This window comes from Diprion similis, chromosome 10 (assembly GCF_021155765.1).
Source record: "Diprion similis isolate iyDipSimi1 chromosome 10, iyDipSimi1.1, whole genome shotgun sequence".
Classification (NCBI taxonomy): domain Eukaryota; kingdom Metazoa; phylum Arthropoda; class Insecta; order Hymenoptera; family Diprionidae; genus Diprion; species Diprion similis.
The window spans coordinates 14,463,473-14,481,656 of record NC_060114.1 but is presented as its reverse complement, the minus strand read 5'-3'; the positions used below and the strand labels follow the sequence as shown (position 1 = coordinate 14,481,656).

Here is an 18,184-nt window from a genome sequence, read left to right as displayed (position 1 = left end):
CATTGTATATTGCAAAACGGGCTACAGCTTCAATAATCTCATACATCTACAGTAAAATCTGGATGCGATTTATCGAAATGCAGGAAGTTTGAACATGACATGAAAAATTAGCATAATCGTGGACTTTTCGACAGCCATATAAAATCGAAGAAAATTGTAAATCTCAAACGTAGACTGAAGAATCAGTCAACGTCTCGAAAGACTTAATTTTAAACGACTGATATCCAAAGACTGTAAAATATGAGAAACTTTTAGTATGAAATATATACTACAAAATTCCAGCAGAAACAAAGATTTATTATGAGAATTTCTTGCAAACTAAACGAAGAGACTTTTTTATTTTTTTAAATTCATAAAGACTATGAACAGAGCCACAAATGCATTTTTTCTTCGAATCTAGCTGATTATATTTGTATTCAAATAGTATTGCGCAGGAATTGCTCCTTACTAAAGGAGATCCAATCCCCAAAATAGAAATTCTTCTTCGTAAGAAATCGAAAAAACTATATCGTAATATTAAAAATGCGCACATGTTTTCAAATTAAAAGTATTCTATCTTCATTTATCCAAAAAATGGATGAGCTGGTGAGTCATTTGCAGCCATATTCAGGGTTTGGCTGTCATCTTGCTGCTTGATAACTCCCAACTAAATGCAGTAGGATTTCAACAATAATTTGGAAAAAGGATTACGTCAAACAATGGCAGGAATCAAAGGTGATGAATCTCGATTATCAAATATTCGGAATTATTCCTCTCCTTTCGCGTAGATGACTTACAGAAATTGTATTTTAATCGACTTGTCATGAACATGAGTAAATAACACTAAGTTGACACATAACCTCCTCGTTTGGTAGCGAACTCGGTGTATTCATGTCTCTTTTGTTCGCTACGTTGCTAATACAATCATAATTTGATTAGCAATTGCAGTTCATTGATTTTCGTGCACTTCCCTCTTCTTCGAATTTTCATCTTCATGCGTTATTAATCAATTCCGGCAAGTTAGAAAATTACGTCAATTTAACAAAAGTGCTATGATAAAATGTAGGTTTTATTTATATCTGAACCTTTCATCAACAAGAAATCAAAATCATTTTGATTGCTCGCATTTAGTACTAATCCTCACAACTAGCAACAGAAATTTTTTATTTTCAATCTCTGAATCACCTAATCCCAGACTTTATTGCTCGAACTTTGTATCTGTTTTCATTCGACGGTGTTTACAAATTTTTAATACCTTCCAAGTAGAGAGAATTATTTGCGAATGTTATTATTATTTTGAAATGTCGAATATTGTAATAAAAGTGTTCGTATTAATAAATTCTTTTTTTCTTATGTCTGTTTCATGTTCTTTCCTCGGTGGTACATTTGGTCAATAGCGTAAGTATTAGTTCCATCACAGTCTCAATGTTCTGCCAAACTTTGAGGTGAAATTAATTTTTAATTTTTTGTGACTCAGGTTGATCACTTTGGCATTCGCCGGCTCAATTGGCATGACGTTTGTCATCTTGGGCTGTGCACTTCCAGCATACCAGTAAGTTGAACCAATAACTTTTCAGTACGTTTAATACATTTCTAGTTACCTCGAGAAATTCTCAGAATTCAAGCATCGTTCGTGAATACAGCTTTTTTGAAAATTATAATTTGAAAAATAATTCTTTATGGTAATTATCGAAACTGAGTTACTTTCAAGCTGTGTAAAATAACATTCGAGACAGATTAAATAGAGAATCTACATTGAATGTATTTCAGCGCATGGTGGCCTCTCTTTGTAGTATTATTCTACATTTTATCACCAATCCCAACATTGGTAGCGAGACGTTATACAGAGGATTCCGGAAGTAGTAGTAATCCCTGCCTTGAATTAGCAATCTTCATTACAATGGGATTCGTTGTATCATCGTTTGCTCTGCCTATCGTCCTAGCACGTTCACCAGAAAACGACCCAACGGTAAGTTTCCCAATTTAAAGCACTTGATAATTATATATCGGATACCTAGCCGATTATTGAACTGCGTAGAAACGTTAAAGGTAAAATGTATTCATCTAAATTTCTTGCCTGTGAATTATTATTTCAGATAAAGTGGGGCGCATGCTACCTGACCTTGGTGGGCAACGTAGTGGTATACTTGACGTTGCTTGGTTTCTTCATGACCTTTGACCAAGACGATACTGACTACAGCATGTGGTGATCTGTTTGAATACCTTGCCGCTGTCCAAAATGGTAGATAAATAATTTACCTGTTTACTTAGCGGTAGGGTTTTAATTGTCTGATAACATATCGAGACAGAGCTCCGTGATTACAGAATGTTCCAGAAAACCCAGAGTCAACATGTGTTTTATCATTTTCAGAGCAACGTTCAATTCTGGGTTAAGATGTATATTTTTGTTAATTGCATATTACTGAGAATAAGTAAAATCATCGATTGCAAGTATGCAATGATACTTCGTCGCAATCGTCTGTAATACTGTCCTACAATATTTTTATCGATCATATTTCATTTCGTTGAGCAAAGTTTTGGCAAAAATTAATAAATAATACATCTTGCCTTGATGAATAACCAAATGAAGGCAAAAATTTCAAACATCTGCACTTTTGATTGATTATTGGCATCGTTTTAAGTATAAGGCGAAATGTGGACGTGAAAACTTAAAAGTTTCACGAATGTTAGTTCCAGAAGTTCGCATTCGAACTTTTTCAGTTGGGTTTTATGGACGCATTATAATATACATACACATATATGTACACAAACTTGCATATTATTACTAAAAATATTTATAATCTAATAATTTGTATTGTTGCTAATTTTCACAAGCGTGTGATTAGAATTCAACACTTCAATATTGCGATAAGTGTTTTTCTATGCAAAATTATCTATGTATTTGCAGCTTAGTGCTTACAGCAATTGATGTTATCTAATAATAATATATCACTGCGTTATATGGCTCCAAATATACATATTTATGTACCTAATAGTTTTCAGATTTTATCTCAAGATCTGCGAAGATGGTTCATCAGAGTCGCATATATCGAATTGTGCGACCGCTGTTTAATTCTGACTTTGTTTGAAACCGCTATTGTACATTACTTCTACATGTAACATGTGTAATTCTGTGCGTGTTGATAACGTTAATTCTCATAAGAGTCTAGGCAAGGTATCGCTGTAATATTGACTATCATTGATTCACGTAGAACTCATACTAACACCATAATTAAATATAAAAATAACGACGAGAACAAGTCATATTCGTAAAATTATATATAAACATCGCTAAGCATAAATAGCAATTAACTGTATTATATATATATCTGTCCTTATCAGTTTAATCCAATTAGCCGATATTGTGAATTTAATGACGAGTAAAAGTCGTGAATAAAAAAATATTACAAACTTACGATAAGAAATCTTTCACGTTCGGTGAAACTCAGACATGATTAATTATCACGCGGCAAAATAATTATATTCAAATAGGTTATTTGTATGAAATAATGGTCAGTGTAAAGCTTTACCTCTCTTGTTTGTGAAGTTCTATGCCGTATAATGTTGTCTACAGAAATCAAACTTAATACCGATACAAAGGAATGCACGTGCATCATGGTATTGATCGTAAGATAATTTAATTAGGTTTGTTTGTACATTTTTCCAAAAAAACAACAACAAGTATACTACATATGCCTGTCCACTTTTGTACTATAATACAAAAGAGAGAAAAAGAAAAAAAAAAAAAAAATTGACATGAGTTAAATTAATCGCACACGTGATATTTCTCATTCCTCAACGAATAACTGTCCCTTACGTGTTTGCGTTTGAAATGCATGGCAATTTCAATTATTGTGAAAACTTTAGAAAAAAAAGAATTCCTAGTTATTAACATCGATACATAGATTGTGCTGCGTTTCTCGACGTCAGTTACAGGCATGAAAAATGACTACGAAATCCTGATGTAACTTTTGAACATTTAAAATGCTGCTGGTTGAGAATATGTTTCAGTATTCGCGGGTTTATATTTCAATAGTTAGTTTGTCCATTTTTCTTAGTGCTATAAATATTTGTACTGACTTTGCACAAATAAATACGTATAACAGGTATTTAAACAAATTTTTCATCAGAATATGCCAAAACCCTGTAATCACGTAATACATATACTTATGAATTTAAATTGTAGTGTAAAACTGTATAACAGTATCACGGGCTTCTCGGATTAAATACGATGAAAGAAACACCTGGTTCAAGCGAATAAAGAACCGGAGCAAATTCGCATGAAAATTGTCAAAATTACAGGAAAATAGTTCAACATCAGATTACAAAAAAAATTGTAATAATATAATCAGTACATAGGTACATACAATCAAAATTTAAGAAGCCTGTCCCGGGTTATTAAAAAATTTCATTTAGTTTAACGAATAAAGATGATATTCGGGAAAAAGAATAATTTTTTGCAAAGACTGAGTGCTTATATAATTTTGATTTATTTTGTTCTCATATCGCAATTAAAATATTTCCACGTATGGTATTATATTTACAATAGGTACTTATCAAAATATATGTAAAGTACATTATTCACCTAATAAACTATATGAAATCATTTCGCAAATTTTTTGATCCTGTTTTTCTAGTTCTTTAATCATTGTATCATTAATTTTGTCAATTGTTGTATACTTGGACATTATTCGCGTTGTCAACTGTATAAAATCATTTCGTAAATCTTTCGATCCTGTTTTTCTAGTTCTTTAATCATTGTACCATTAATTTTGTCAATACTTGTGTACTTAGACATTATTAGCTTTGTCAATTATATAAAATCATTATCCGAATCGTTTGATCCTGTTTTTCTATTTTTTTAATCATTTTCTAACCATTAATTTTGTCAATACTTGTGTACTTAGACATTATTCGCGTTGTCAACTGCATAAAATCATTTCGCAAATCTTTCGATCCTGTTTTTCTAGTTCTTTAATCATTGTACCATTAATTTTGTCAATTGTTGTATACTTGGATATTATTCGCGTTGTCAACCGTATAAAATCATTTTGCACATCTTTTGATCCTGTTTTTCTAGTTCTTTAATCAGTTTTAACCATTAATTTTGTCAATTGTTGTATACTTGGACATTATTCGTGTTGTCAACCGCATAAAATCATTTCGCAAATCTTTCGATCCTGTTTTTCTAGTCCTTTAATCATTGTACCATTAATTTTGTCAATACTTGTATACTTCGACATTATTCGCTTTGTTAATTATATAAAATCACTATCCAAATCGTTTAATCCTGTTTTTCTAGTTTTTCAATCATTGTACCATTAATTTTGTCAATACTTGTGTACTTCGACATTATTCGCGTTCTCAATTACATAAAATCATTTCGCAAATCTTTCGATCCTGTTTTTCTAGTCCTTTAATCATTGTACCATTAATTTTGTCAATACTTGTATACTTCGACATTATTCGCTTTGTTAATTATATAAAATCATTATCCAAATCGTTTAATCCTGTTTTTCTAGTTTTTCAATCATTGTACCATTAATTTTGTCAATACTTGTGTACTTCGACATTATTCGCGTTCTCAATTACATAAAATCATTTCGCAAATCTTTCGATCCTGTTTTTCTAGTTCTTTAATCATTGTACCATTAATTTTGTCAATTGTTGTATACTTGGATATTATTCGCGTTGTCAACTGTATAAAATCTTTTTGCACATCTTTTGATCCTGTTTTTCTAGTTCTTTAATCAGTTTTAACCATTAATTTTGTCAATTGTTGTATACTTGGACATTATTCGTGTTGTCAACCGCATAAAATCATTTCGCAAATCTTTCGATCCTGTTTTTCTAGTCCTTTAATCATTGTACCATTAATTTTGTCAATACTTGTATACTTCGACATTATTCGCTTTGTTAATTATATAAAATCATTATCCAAATCGTTTAATCCTGTTTTTCTAGTTTTTCAATCATTGTACCATTAATTTTGTCAATACTTGTGTACTTCGACATTATTCGCGTTCTCAATTACATAAAATCATTTCGCAAATCTTTCGATCCTGTTTTTCTAGTTCTTTAATCATTGTACCATTAATTTTGTCAATTGTTGTATACTTGGATATTATTCGCGTTGTCAACTGTATAAAATCTTTTTGCACATCTTTTGATCCTGTTTTTCTAGTTCTTTAATCATTTTTAACCATTAATTTTGTCGATTGTTGTATACTTGGACATTATTCGCGTTGTCAACCGCATAAAATCATTTCGCAAATCTTTCGATCCCGTTTTTCTAGTCCTTTAGTCATTGTACCATTAATTTTGTCAATTCTACTTAGACATTATTCCCCTTGTCAACTGTATAAAATCATTGTCCACATCATTTTATCCTGTTTTTCTTGTTTTTTAATCATTGTACTATTAATTTTGTCAATTCTTGTATAGACATTATTCGCTTTGTCAATTATATAAAATCATTATCCAAATCGTTTAATCCTGTTTTTCTAGTTTTTCAATCATTGTACCATTAATTTTGTCAATACTTGTGGACTTGGACATTATTCGCCTTGTCAACTGTATAAAATCATTGTCCACATCGTTTGGTCCTGTTTTTCTTGTTTTTTAATCATTGTATCATATCATGTACAATTTAAAATTACGTGCACCCCGTGGTATAGCATGCGTTCCAAAGCAAAGATGATCGTGCAAAATAACTTCACATCTATTATAGATAAGTTGTGTTTTCAAATTCAGACATCATTTTACAAAATATCTTTGATCAAAATCAGCGATCTCTGTTCTTATATTCCATTATCCGCACACAACTTCTTCTATCTTAATGCATATATTTCTGGAACCTCCGTTTTGATGCACAACGGAAGAATGAAACTAGAATTCAATAATTAGTCAACGGACCATTATAATTCAATGAGTTCTCAATGTACATCTCACGAGGTGGATTCTTACCGATTCAAGGCCACCGGTCTCGGCTGCTACGTACCTTGAATCGGTCAGAATTCACCTCGGGAGGTGTACAAGGTCTTCCGCTGTTGCTGCTGAGGGAAGAAAGGTAATCTTCAATGAAAATGAGACAATTCAAATAGAAGCTACAAGAGATAGCAATGAAAACTGGAGTGGCTGTTGCAGGACGCCCTGGCAGAAAGAAATTCTAAGGAGTTTTTATATTGAATTCAATATAAGTGGAATGTATGTTTAATTTTTGTAACATGACGCTCGGTGTGTCGGCGGTTTTATCGATTCACTCTTCATCCATACAGTAATATTCATTATTCAAGTGGAAGTATTTTGCTAACGAATAGAATCCGAGTTGGAATGTTCAAGTCATAGCAGCATAAAAGAAAAGTTTAGAAAAACTTAGGGCATTGAATTCGCAATATGAAAATGGCGAACGGGTTGCTGTGATGATTGCAAATTAATTATTAAGAAACATTAGATTACTTTGCACGATTTTGATCTTTGTTTGGTGCATCGGACGATTACAGAAGTAAAAAGTGTATAATTCAGCAAAATCTTAGAACGTAATTAATTCACGGACTGCACGGGTTTATAATTTATATACCGTAAAGATTGAAGTTTTTTAATTGGTTTTAAAACCTGCTACCAATTTGAAAAAGCTATAAACAACATCACTCATATTTGCAAATTTTCCACAGCAAAACTCAACATTCTAAGTAAGTTTCTTGTGTGCCAGTGTGCTGCGGCTTTTGTATAGAAAATGATTAAATTTGCTTGGTACATAAGCAATGTTTTCTCAAAATCCCTTCTTTAAATACATGAATCGACATAATCATAGTTTGACAATGAAAATAAACAAGAAACTCTTCTAAGCTTTGTATTAATCTGCAGTAATTCGTGTACGAATGATTTTTCAGAGAAAAAAAAAAAAAAAAAAAAACAGGTACAAAAGAATGCTGCAAAGTGATTTAGAATCTCGCTTGGAGAAATGTTGATAATTCGTTGTTTTCTCATTGATAATTCGTCACCAAAGAGAATCGAAATGGATCAAGAGCCAAAGTGTGCGATTTGAAAAAAATTTATACAAATTTCTTTTTGTTATGAAGTTACTCGTATTAAATTTTTGTTTGAAGGAAAAATACGTGCTTCCGAATACCGACGTTGAAAAAATAATTGAACAATATAGTTACGAATGTGAAAATAGTTCTGATAAATACCTACTAGAGATAACATATTTAACCACCGTGATCAATTAATCATTTTACATAATATATATATATATATAAGTCAATTTGGTATAGCATATACTTTGCAACAGCAAATTATTATATATAAAAAGAAAATGAGCCTTTACGACTTGAGACCTCAATTCAACTGTCTCTGCGGTATATCTTTTCGAGAAATTTGAAAAACAAGTCGTGCGGAAGACCGCGTGATATTTGTTGAATATGAGTATTCATCAAGTTGTAACTTTCCTCTTCGTATACTGAGTACGTAGTTTGTAAACCCAAACTGTTATACAATTGCTTTACTCTGTCGACTTTGGCTGGATCGCTTGAACCGTAGCATTCCTAAAATTGAAAAATGATTCGTACTCCTTTAATATGCTGCTTTTTGGATTACATAGAAAACGGTATTTTCTCTCTTTCATTTACTTACTTCTAGTATCTTTTTCTGAGCAGGCGTCGCACGCTGCAACGCAACTACGGCCAACCACGAACATTTGCCATCCTGTATATCAGTGCCTATTTTTCCTGTCACCTCAGGGTCTCCGTAACAATCTAAAAAGTCGTCTTGAACTTGAAAAAAGTGGCCCATTTCAAGCAAAATCGTTTTTGCTTGTCTGTGCATTTCAGGGTCCGTAATACCAGCCTGTAATATTTACGAAAAAGAAAAAGACTGATTGTAAGATGGGTAATGTGGGCGTTGAGTATACCGAGAATCTATGCCAATAAATAAATAAAATAAAAAATAAATAAAAATCTCCACCAAATGTAAAAGTTCAAAATACTCACAAAGTACATGGCGAGAGAAACTGGCATGACAAAAGAATAATAAGCAGTCTTATATTTAACTATCGCATTGTATTGGTCCATTGTAAAGAGCTCCAGCTTAGGCTTCTGGCCGAACTGGGTTGAAATTAAGTCGAGAGTCTGACCCATTGTAGTTTTCAGTATGTTCTGAAATTTGTTGTTAATTACATATTTAATGATTTTTGAAATGGTACAAGATGTTTAAAAAATCTTTAAAAGTCGAAAAAGTTCATCCATGAAGCAAAGTGAATCAGATTTGCTGAAAGGCGAAGCTTTGTGAAGTGAAATAGTTCTGTAAAAACCTTTAAAAACTCACCTCGTGGAATACCTCAACGAGATTCAAATAGCACGCTTTATCCTTGAAATGTGTACGAAGTAGCTGGAATATAGACTGTTCCAATAAAAGTCCATCGTTAATCGCTGACAAACCTATGTTGTTTTGACGGTACCAACAGGGTTGACCGCGTCTGGTAGTCGCACGGTCCATAATGTCATCTTCCACCAGAAAAAATGCCTGGTACTAGACAAACACACAACGACCCCAATCATCATAACAATCAGGCCACAATTTACTGCCGCTTTTCAGCCAAGAGAAAAATTGAATAAAAAACTTTCTTTCTTTCGTCACTTCCGTACGATGTTGTTATTATATTTTTAATCTCCTTTTTGTGAATAAAATGACGCATGAGAGGCTTGTCGCATGGTATTAAAACGATTACATTTATTTTTCTCGTAGTTATCGAATTGACTAGAAACACCTGATAATTCTAATGGAAACTTAAGTTTCATTTCAAACCTTGCATTGGCGTAATTTGAGGTAAGAATGTAATCGATGCCTTATCATCAGTGACAATATGAAATATCATTCATTACACATTATAAAGTAAACATAAACTCTACGTTGATGATTCTCATATATAATAACTATAATGACGGAATGAATAAAAATAGTCGTAAGAACACGGTGAAAAAAAAAAAGCTAATATCAACATATACGACACACCACAAGACAAAACGATACATGATTACCTCCAATAAAAAAAGCTCGCTGAAACCAAATGATTGATAATCCGCAGAACAAAAAAATCGACATATCTTTGGACTTGCAAATAGAATAATTACACACTGCAAAGCCTTTCCCAATAAGATGTGGATCTTGTTTAATATTTAAAGCGGCTTTCCATGTCAATTCAGTCAACAGTTGATCATGACATTTCTGATTTCATCAAAGATTTTGCCCATCTTAGTACGACCTGTGAAAATCCGTGAAAATTTTTTTCAAATCATTCGTCTCTTCCATATGAATTTTGAAATCTATCTCAAAAACACTGAAATCGGTTTGTTGGAGACAAGGGGGGAAAAAAAAACATTCAATTTTCGCAACAAAACATTTTCACCCAAGATTCCGAGTTGAAGGCCGTTTTTTATATCTTTTAATCAATATTTTCTGATGTTTTGACAGTTTTTTTTCTCTTGTTTTCGTACCTATTTTCAACATTTTGCCATTTTCAACGATTAAAGAAAACAAAGAAAGAAAAAAAAAAAAAAGACAAAACCACCTAGTTGACCCCTAGTTTTCAGTCTAGATTTCAGGACTGTTTTTTAAGTACCGAACATAAATCCAACTTTGACAGCAAAACTTTTATCGCAAGAGTATATTTACAACTTAATTTATGAATTTCAATTTTTATTTATCAAGAAGTTACATTCATCAATGAAACTTGGGTAAATTAAAATATCGAAGGGTGAATTTTACTGGTCTAATTTAATGATTGAACTGCTCATAAAAAAGAATTTCAGTATGTGAGGTAAATTTTTGAAAAATTGTGAATATAAGTCAACCCCGCGTATAAGTTAACGGTGATTTTTAGGGATCATGTTAGGAAGAAAAAACCTCGACTTATATTCGGAACAATACGATACATCGTATTTTAAGCAGAATTACTCTGGCGCCGCTAGCAATTTATGATTATAAGGGTACTATATAAGTTTTATATAAATCCAGCAGCACCCTAAGCTCGTGTCGACAGATACGAACGACAGTACCTCAAGCCATGGTAGCAATAAATTGTGTGCATCTTATTTAAACGTCAATGTAGGTTTGATGTTAAAATAAAAATGATCGGTGACATTGTGTGAGAGACAGTGCCGTCACTTGCCCTGGTAGAAGAGAGTCGTCAATACGTGTATTCGGTCTCTTTTGAAAGATTATACATATACGCTGGTAAAATCAATGAATACGCTTGATATTCGGTGAAATAAATTGACATTTCCCCACCAGATCAAATAACTGTAGAATTCTCACGTGCAACATTTTCACCCCTGCAACTTATAGATATAAAACATTTGTTTATTCATTTGTTTTTTTCTTTTCGAGCAATAAGTAAAACTATTATCAAGCGTTAAGAGCAAACGGTATTTGTCTCACATCAAAAGCATGCAATCACACATGAAGCAGAAGCTTATCGATTAAATAGCATTTCTCGCTACCCAAATTAAGCAAATATGACTTGTCAAATCACGTGTTGTTTTTTTCATTAAGTTTTTATATGCAATTCAGTTAGTTTGCAATGACAAATTGAAGAGTAGATTTCAAATATTGAATGACTAATGATTTTATCATTTATGTCAAATGAAAGGAATATTTTTTAGGATCAAATATATGCCAATGTTAAAAGAAATTGAACGTGTGACTTTTGGAACTCTACCCTTCGTTGCCACAGCAGTGAGAACCTGCAAAAATAATATAAATAACGCACCGAAGCTATTACCTTGCGTAACGATTATCTTCCGTGAGGTAACATGCTATCATGCATGTGAAATGCGCATGTCGTACGTGAGTAATAAGCAAAATAAAACAAATTGATACATTGATTACGCCATTGATAAGAACTCTGGGAATTACATGTAAAATTGTGTGCGATAAGTAAGCCACGCCAGTTGCTTATGCATAGCCAAATTTGTGAATTATTTAAGCACTTAAATAATACTTTTCGTCTCAGTTCGGCACTGCATTTGAGCTTCAGCGTTTACCTTAGAAGTTAGCCGATATACGAATGAGTGCACAACATACCAACTCGACACACCAGCCCAAAATTCTTGCCAGTCTGATGTTCTCTTCGGTGAGCTGATCATGGTTCGCAAGCTTTTTGAACGCGTAGACAACGGCCAGTCCTCTATTTTTCTTTCCGCCAGGAACGTTGTACTGCAGAACCTTGAGAGTAGAGGATAAGATGAACTTGCTTCGGTGAAATTAATGAGAAAGGGAAAATTTTCAAGAATTTCCTGGACATTGTACTGCTGAGAAAATAACATTGACCTGGAATTAGTACAAATTATAGGACTTACTTCTTCAATTGATGACAAAATAAAAATAAAGCTTGTCGACATTTGTTTAAAATTTATTTCTTGCCTCTTACGTGCTTTATTAAATTTACCTTCGCCATCCATTTAGTGGCATGAGGAACGTCGAGGTGACGTCCAGCGTCTGTCAAATCCCTTACTACGTCCGGCCACACTGCCATCATTTCACGACTTTCATCCCTGCTGGTTACAGTTCTACTTCTGGCCTGAGCGACGCTGTTCACCGAGTGTGAACTTGCGGCTCTGAAAAATGAATAAATAAAATATTGATATACTCAGTTAGTGGTGAGTTTTAAAATTAATAGTAATTATTACTATTATTGTTGTTTTTGCAATTTTTATTGCCATCGCCGTCGTAATCTTCGTCATCATCATCCAAAAATTTGAAAAGCTCGGATCGAAAAATCTTAGTACGGTTTTTAGTCGCTCGTTTTACAACGACGAAAGTATTTTTCGAAAAAAAATATAAGCGTAACAAAGATACTGGGAACTGTTATGGTTGACTAAACCGCACTATGGAGAACGTTTTAATTGTATACAGCAGGATAATTTCGATAAAGCCAGTAGGTCGACAGGGTGACGCTACATTTTCGAATACGTAATGCTGCACGTGTTTCTGTAGCGAGAGGAGACGTTATCCTTGCTATTGAAAATGTTTTGTTTGCCGTAAGAATGCGCAGGTCAATTTGAGGTCATTGTGAACGCCACAAAGACGTCAAATTGCTATTTTTACTTGGATGAAGTTTGTTATGATAAAGTAAGAAAGTATGCTTTAGAAAAATCGTTACATCGCAAATTTAAAATTGTCCAAACTTAGGTAATTCTGTAGTTGCAATATTTCATATTCTGTTATGTTACATTATCTTTACCAATTTCAAAATCGTTTATTTTTACAATCGCATCCCTTTAAATTGTGAAATTTAACACAACGATATCACTAACAATTAGCTTGAGCCAATGCATGATAAATTCACTATCGCTGACTACTGTAAAAGTATACATGTATAGTCGAAAGAGCTGACAGACAAGAAACGTTGCCTGATTACAGTATGCATTGAAACATATGAATGGAATATTCGATAAGAATAGAAATTAATACTTGAGGTTATTTTTTGGTAAGAGATAAGTTGGCTTTTGTGAGCAAAGTACGATAAAAAGTTGTGTCGATGAATGAATCGTTGAGAGAAAAAACAGAGGATGACAAAAAAGTGGCTGAAAAGTCAGAGGTGCGATATTATTGGAAAAAATTGTGGGCGTGAGCGTAATTTGATTTTATTCTGTGACCCATTGATCAGGATGATACAGCGACACTTGATCCTGACATCAGTAAATCATTGACGGTAGCAGTGAAATTCGTTACCCACAGGGGAACGCAAACAGAGATACAATGCAATCCGGATTTAACACAAGATGATTTCCTCGAAACGATCATGACAACAAGAGTATAAGTTTATTATTTCACAACCTTGTTAATTTCAACTTATGTAAGTGAAAACCATTTGGTACTAGTTAGATAAAAGTTTAACAATTCAATAATTATGGTGTCAACAGATGTATTTACATTTATTTACCCCTTTGAGTCATTGTGGTAAGTATTCTTACCACCTATTTTATATCTATTTTTTATATATTTAGAGAACTTGAACATGTTTCTTGACCGTTTTTTGCTATTATTGATAGTATACTAATAAATTTTCAATACTGGAGAGCAATTAATGTGATATAATATAATTATTATTGTTAGAAACCAATTGATTGACTAAAATGTCGCTGATTACGGATTTGAAATCAAATTTCAAAAATCCAGTACGGCGAATCTAATTAGCGACTCTGAAAACCGCTGCATAGAGTTTTTTTTTACCATATTCGACCAAATTTGAAATTCTCTTCCACCATATTGGATCCGCAATCTTGAATTTCGTGAAACTAGATTTCAGATTTGTAGACAGCGAGCCCGAAAACCCCTGCATAGAGATTTTTTACCAGATTTGATCAAATTTGAAGTTTTCATGAATAGTGTCCGGTCATATAACTTTACAAATTTGAAAATTGAAAGGTCAAATGCAAAAAAATACGTCATATCTTTTTTTCTATGTATATCCAAAGTACGACCGTATCGTAAAAACTATAAACACCAGCTCGCGCAAATACCACCAGGTTGAAAGACTTTTAACCTGTCCAGTATGTTCATTTGAATTATTATAATCCATAATGTATGCCAATTTATGCATATTTCAACGATTGATTCTCGTTATAGGTATTCATACATGTTACATGATTTGCATAAAAGATTGCGAATCTGAAGTTATCAGGTGAACAAGTCTTAATAATGCTGAACAAGAGAAAGAAATGGTAAAAGTAAAAAAGGTAAAAATGACCGGATGTGCAATGATTATGATTTTCTACAAACAGGTAGCAACCCGATGCGTAAAAACAATTGTTCATCAAATCATATATCCTCAAATAGCAGCAGAACAATTCAGCTGATACGGACAATCACCAGTTTTCTTACATCATACTGATAACACAAAATATTTCATTCAAAGCTGTATGTAAACGAACACAAGCGTACAGCTTATGTATAGTGATAAATTAGAATTTACATTCTTTCTTCTCTGTTCTTTTATTAGCTTTTGATTAAATATTATTTTTAAACATTCAATAACGAAAGGGTATTGACACAGCCTGCGTGCGACTTTTGGTGACGAAACACAAATAATCCGATAGATTAGTTCGGAATGATTTTACTGCTCTCATTGAATCGTAAAAGAAGAGCGCGACATCAAATCTTATCTGACAGTTTTGTCTCTTATCAGGTACATTCAACATTTTCAGTTTCCGCTTCTCTATAAATTCGGTGGCTAAAATAATGCCTAAGTATCCGATTGCATGGAGTTGTAGCAATAATTACTCTTAATTTCTGGGTACAATTACGCGTATTCAGGATTTTTGAAACACAGCTTCCCTTTAATCGTACAGAAGCATTTCAACGTCAATTCTTATCTCTTTCAAACCTTAATATCTGTACCAATCATCTGAAACATATATACGAAAATAAATAAATGATAAAAAGCAGAACTAATGGTCTGATTTTGCACAAGTAAGTTTACTATCGTAATAAAGTTATCAATAATAAATTAGTTCCAATCAATTGTACGTGTACAAAGATCAAGAAGATTATGATAGAGTTGATCTGGTTTCGTGGCTTCATGTACAACAGCTGATAAAAATGGAAAGATATGCCTTAGGAATTAAGAAATAGATATTGCCGGATGATCTTCCAAATGTCATGTCTAAGAAATGGAATTATCATTCTTATATTACATTCCTAAATACAGTAAAACATCTATTATCTGAACTAATTGGGGGAAATAAGTGTTCGGTCATTCGGTTGACCGGCGTTTGGATAATCGACGTTCTACTGCATCTTTTCTCTTGAAAATAATAGATGGATTGAGAGATAGAGCTGGATAAATAGATGTACGTAGAAGTGGGGGGGGGGGGGGGGGAGTCTTTCTCTGTAATTATCAATAATTTTCTATAGTTAAAATTGCCAAATATGTTTCAATTTGTAACTGAAATTGTATTGTTTTAATTCATATGAATAAATATTTAATTTATAAATACAGCGATTACAAAGAATAATATAAGTTAGTTTTTCTATAGAATTTCTATAGAAATTACAAAAATTTTCTTGGTATAAACCGTTATTTTTCACCTTTACCAAATACATACACAAAGAAAACGGATATATGTGACTAAATCTACAGTAAATTCAATCTCACTGCGATATTATTTAATATAAATTGAACTAAAGTGTAATGAAATTCAAATGAGACTGTTGTGTAGCTGAGTGGAAGAAAAAAAAAAAAAAAAAAAAAAAAAAGCCAAATATACGTCGGTAAATACTGAATATATCAACAGGTCACACAAAGTATCCGCGGTGTTTACGTACAAGGGAATAATATAATTTCCGCTACACAGCAGATTTCTTGGCATCGGTGTTTGTACACGTGCCACACGTGATGTTCAAGAACCTTTCCTCAAATCCATAGCATAGCGTGCAAAAAGAGTCAACAATCTGCGTATTAGAGTGGAATTAAGCTCACTATTTAAGCTAATCCCCAGGCAGCGTTGTGACGTCAGTGCAAAAAATTATACATGCTAATGTTTTGTTTCCAACTGGTAGAACGTAGGTTGTTTTTTGCCTTTATAATAACAATTATCGATTGTATGTGCGCGAACATTCGTATTATTATGAGTTACCGCACGAAAATAACACGACGAAAGGTGATGAAAGGAAAAAACGTGATAATATGAAGAGAAAAATTTCACGCTATTCTTGCTGAGCGGTAATTTTTGCAGGTTCCTTAATTATCGGCAATTAACTAGGTAATGTGTACGTGACGGACGTGAAAACGACACACCGTAAAAAAAAAAAGAAAGAAAACAAAAGAAGAAAAAAAAAACAACACGTACTGACGATGTAGATAGGAATGCGTATGACAGTGGTTAGTGTTAATTGGTGAGATATATTTCGAGTTGATTAGGAGACAGAAAGAATTTAATATACCCTGTTGTGCGAGAAGTATGAGAATTAAACAGCATCCGATATTGCTCACCTCGATTGTTGAATGAGACGTCTAGTCCCGTCATTTCTACGGCTACTGATGCTGAGGGAAGCGTCGTTGCATATGGAATGCTGTAGACTTTTTCTCAGTGTACTGTTGAAAAATGCGGAACACCGTTGCACGGATGAAGACATCGTTGTGACCGACACGATTAGTCGTGCGGCGTGGATCTCGGAGGTTAATTTCTCGTTATTTCTTGTCTTTCACCCTTCGTAAGTATCAGTGCATGCATACACGGTAGGCGGCAACGACGGTGACCGAAAATGTCCAAGGATTGTATCAATCAGCGGTGAAGAGATGCTTCCGTTACGTCGAAAAGAATCTTCGCTGCAATCTTCACGGTGAGCGCTGAGTTTTTCGGATGTGTATCGCTGCTGGTATTGCCGGCGCAGATATTCTACGTGATACGTACCTTGAACGCTGCGCGGACACTCGCATGTTACTGACACAAATTTCTATTTCCTTGTATCCGTCAGATGGTAGGAGTAAGAGCCACGAGCAGGCATTGGAATGAGATTCTATAAATAGATTGATTGAGCAAACTTCACGCCGTCCAATCATAGCCTGCCTTTCGTTATTGGTATCCAATATGGCGGGAAAACGCTGTTGATTCAAAATTGTTTATCACGAAGTATTAATACTAACTTCATGTTGTTTATCCATAGAGGTAATAACAAATAGAGTGGGCAAGGTACTTCGTGATACAAGAAAGAGAGGGAAAATCGAAATACTCGATACTGATACACACACACACGCACGCACGCACACACTATATCGGTATCTTTTATTCTATTGTTAGGAAATGTTATTCACTCGTGCCGATCGCGGAATGAATCGATTGTTAATTACTAAACACTACTTACACCTCTTTGTTATCGAACAAACCGTTAGTGAAGACGAAACAAAGTAACGTAGAAGTGATTGAAATAAGAAAAGAAACAAATCATACTGCGAACAGCTTAAAGACAGTAATATATGGTGATATTACGCATCTTACCTCAACAGCAACTTGCATTATCTCTGTTTGACATCAAGGAAGAGAGGGATAAAAATGTACAAAATATTTATTAATTGTATAAGTCATGGTAGTTTAGTGGGAATTGTAGTGATTGTGGACTAAGGTGGAAACAAGGAATTATAGCTATGTGCTGGAGAAATATACAACCAACTTTTCTAAATTGATCCAAAACTGCATCTATTGTA

At 33.4% G+C, this 18,184-nt stretch overlaps 2 protein-coding genes across 3 annotated transcripts; one reads left to right on the top strand and one right to left on the bottom strand.

Moving 5' to 3' along the window:
• The first annotated feature begins 563 nt into the window (after positions 1–563).
• On the top strand, positions 564–3,705 carry LOC124411652 (leptin receptor overlapping transcript-like 1). Of its 2 annotated transcripts, none has more exons than XM_046890903.1 (5): positions 564–714; positions 1,457–1,531; positions 1,750–1,948; positions 2,076–2,221; positions 2,983–3,705. In XM_046890903.1, exons 2-4 carry the CDS (start codon positions 1,491–1,493, stop codon positions 2,187–2,189), a joined length of 354 nt encoding a protein of 117 aa, XP_046746859.1. In that variant the 5' UTR covers positions 564–714; positions 1,457–1,490; the 3' UTR covers positions 2,190–2,221; positions 2,983–3,705. The 2 variants fall into 2 exon arrangements, with proteins under 2 accessions (XP_046746859.1, XP_046746858.1); XM_046890902.1 differs by having other exon boundaries at positions 2,976–3,705.
• Positions 3,706–8,119: 4,414 nt separating this feature from the next.
• On the bottom strand, positions 8,120–17,462 carry LOC124411646 (farnesyl pyrophosphate synthase). The gene is made up of 7 exons (XM_046890891.1): positions 16,973–17,462; positions 12,425–12,593; positions 12,061–12,201; positions 9,304–9,507; positions 8,970–9,134; positions 8,614–8,826; positions 8,120–8,525 (listed from the first exon to the last, which is right to left on the bottom strand). The coding sequence occupies exons 1-7, from the start codon at positions 17,113–17,115 to the stop codon at positions 8,325–8,327; spliced, it is 1,236 nt and encodes a 411-aa protein (XP_046746847.1). The 5' UTR covers positions 17,116–17,462; the 3' UTR covers positions 8,120–8,324.
• Between the last annotated feature and the right edge of the window lie 722 nt (positions 17,463–18,184).

Excerpts from the sequence above, each read along its gene's own strand:
- LOC124411652 (XM_046890903.1), top strand. The coding sequence starts at position 1,491 with ATGACGTTTGTCATCTTGGGCTGTGCACTTCCAGCATACCA. Across the intron at positions 1,532-1,749 it reads TGTGCACTTCCAGCATACCA|CGCATGGTGGCCTCTCTTTG; the intron begins GTAAGTTGAACC and ends AATGTATTTCAG. Across the intron at positions 1,949-2,075 it reads CACCAGAAAACGACCCAACG|ATAAAGTGGGGCGCATGCTA; the intron begins GTAAGTTTCCCA and ends TTATTATTTCAG.
- LOC124411646 (XM_046890891.1), bottom strand. The coding sequence starts at position 17,115 with ATGTCTTCATCCGTGCAACGGTGTTCCGCATTTTTCAACAGTACACTG. Across the intron at positions 9,508-12,060 it reads TGGGCTGGTGTGTCGAGTTG|TACCAGGCATTTTTTCTGGT; the intron begins GTATGTTGTGCA and ends GTGTTTGTCTAG. Across the intron at positions 9,135-9,303 it reads TCGTTGAGGTATTCCACGAG|AACATACTGAAAACTACAAT; the intron begins GTGAGTTTTTAA and ends AACAAATTTCAG.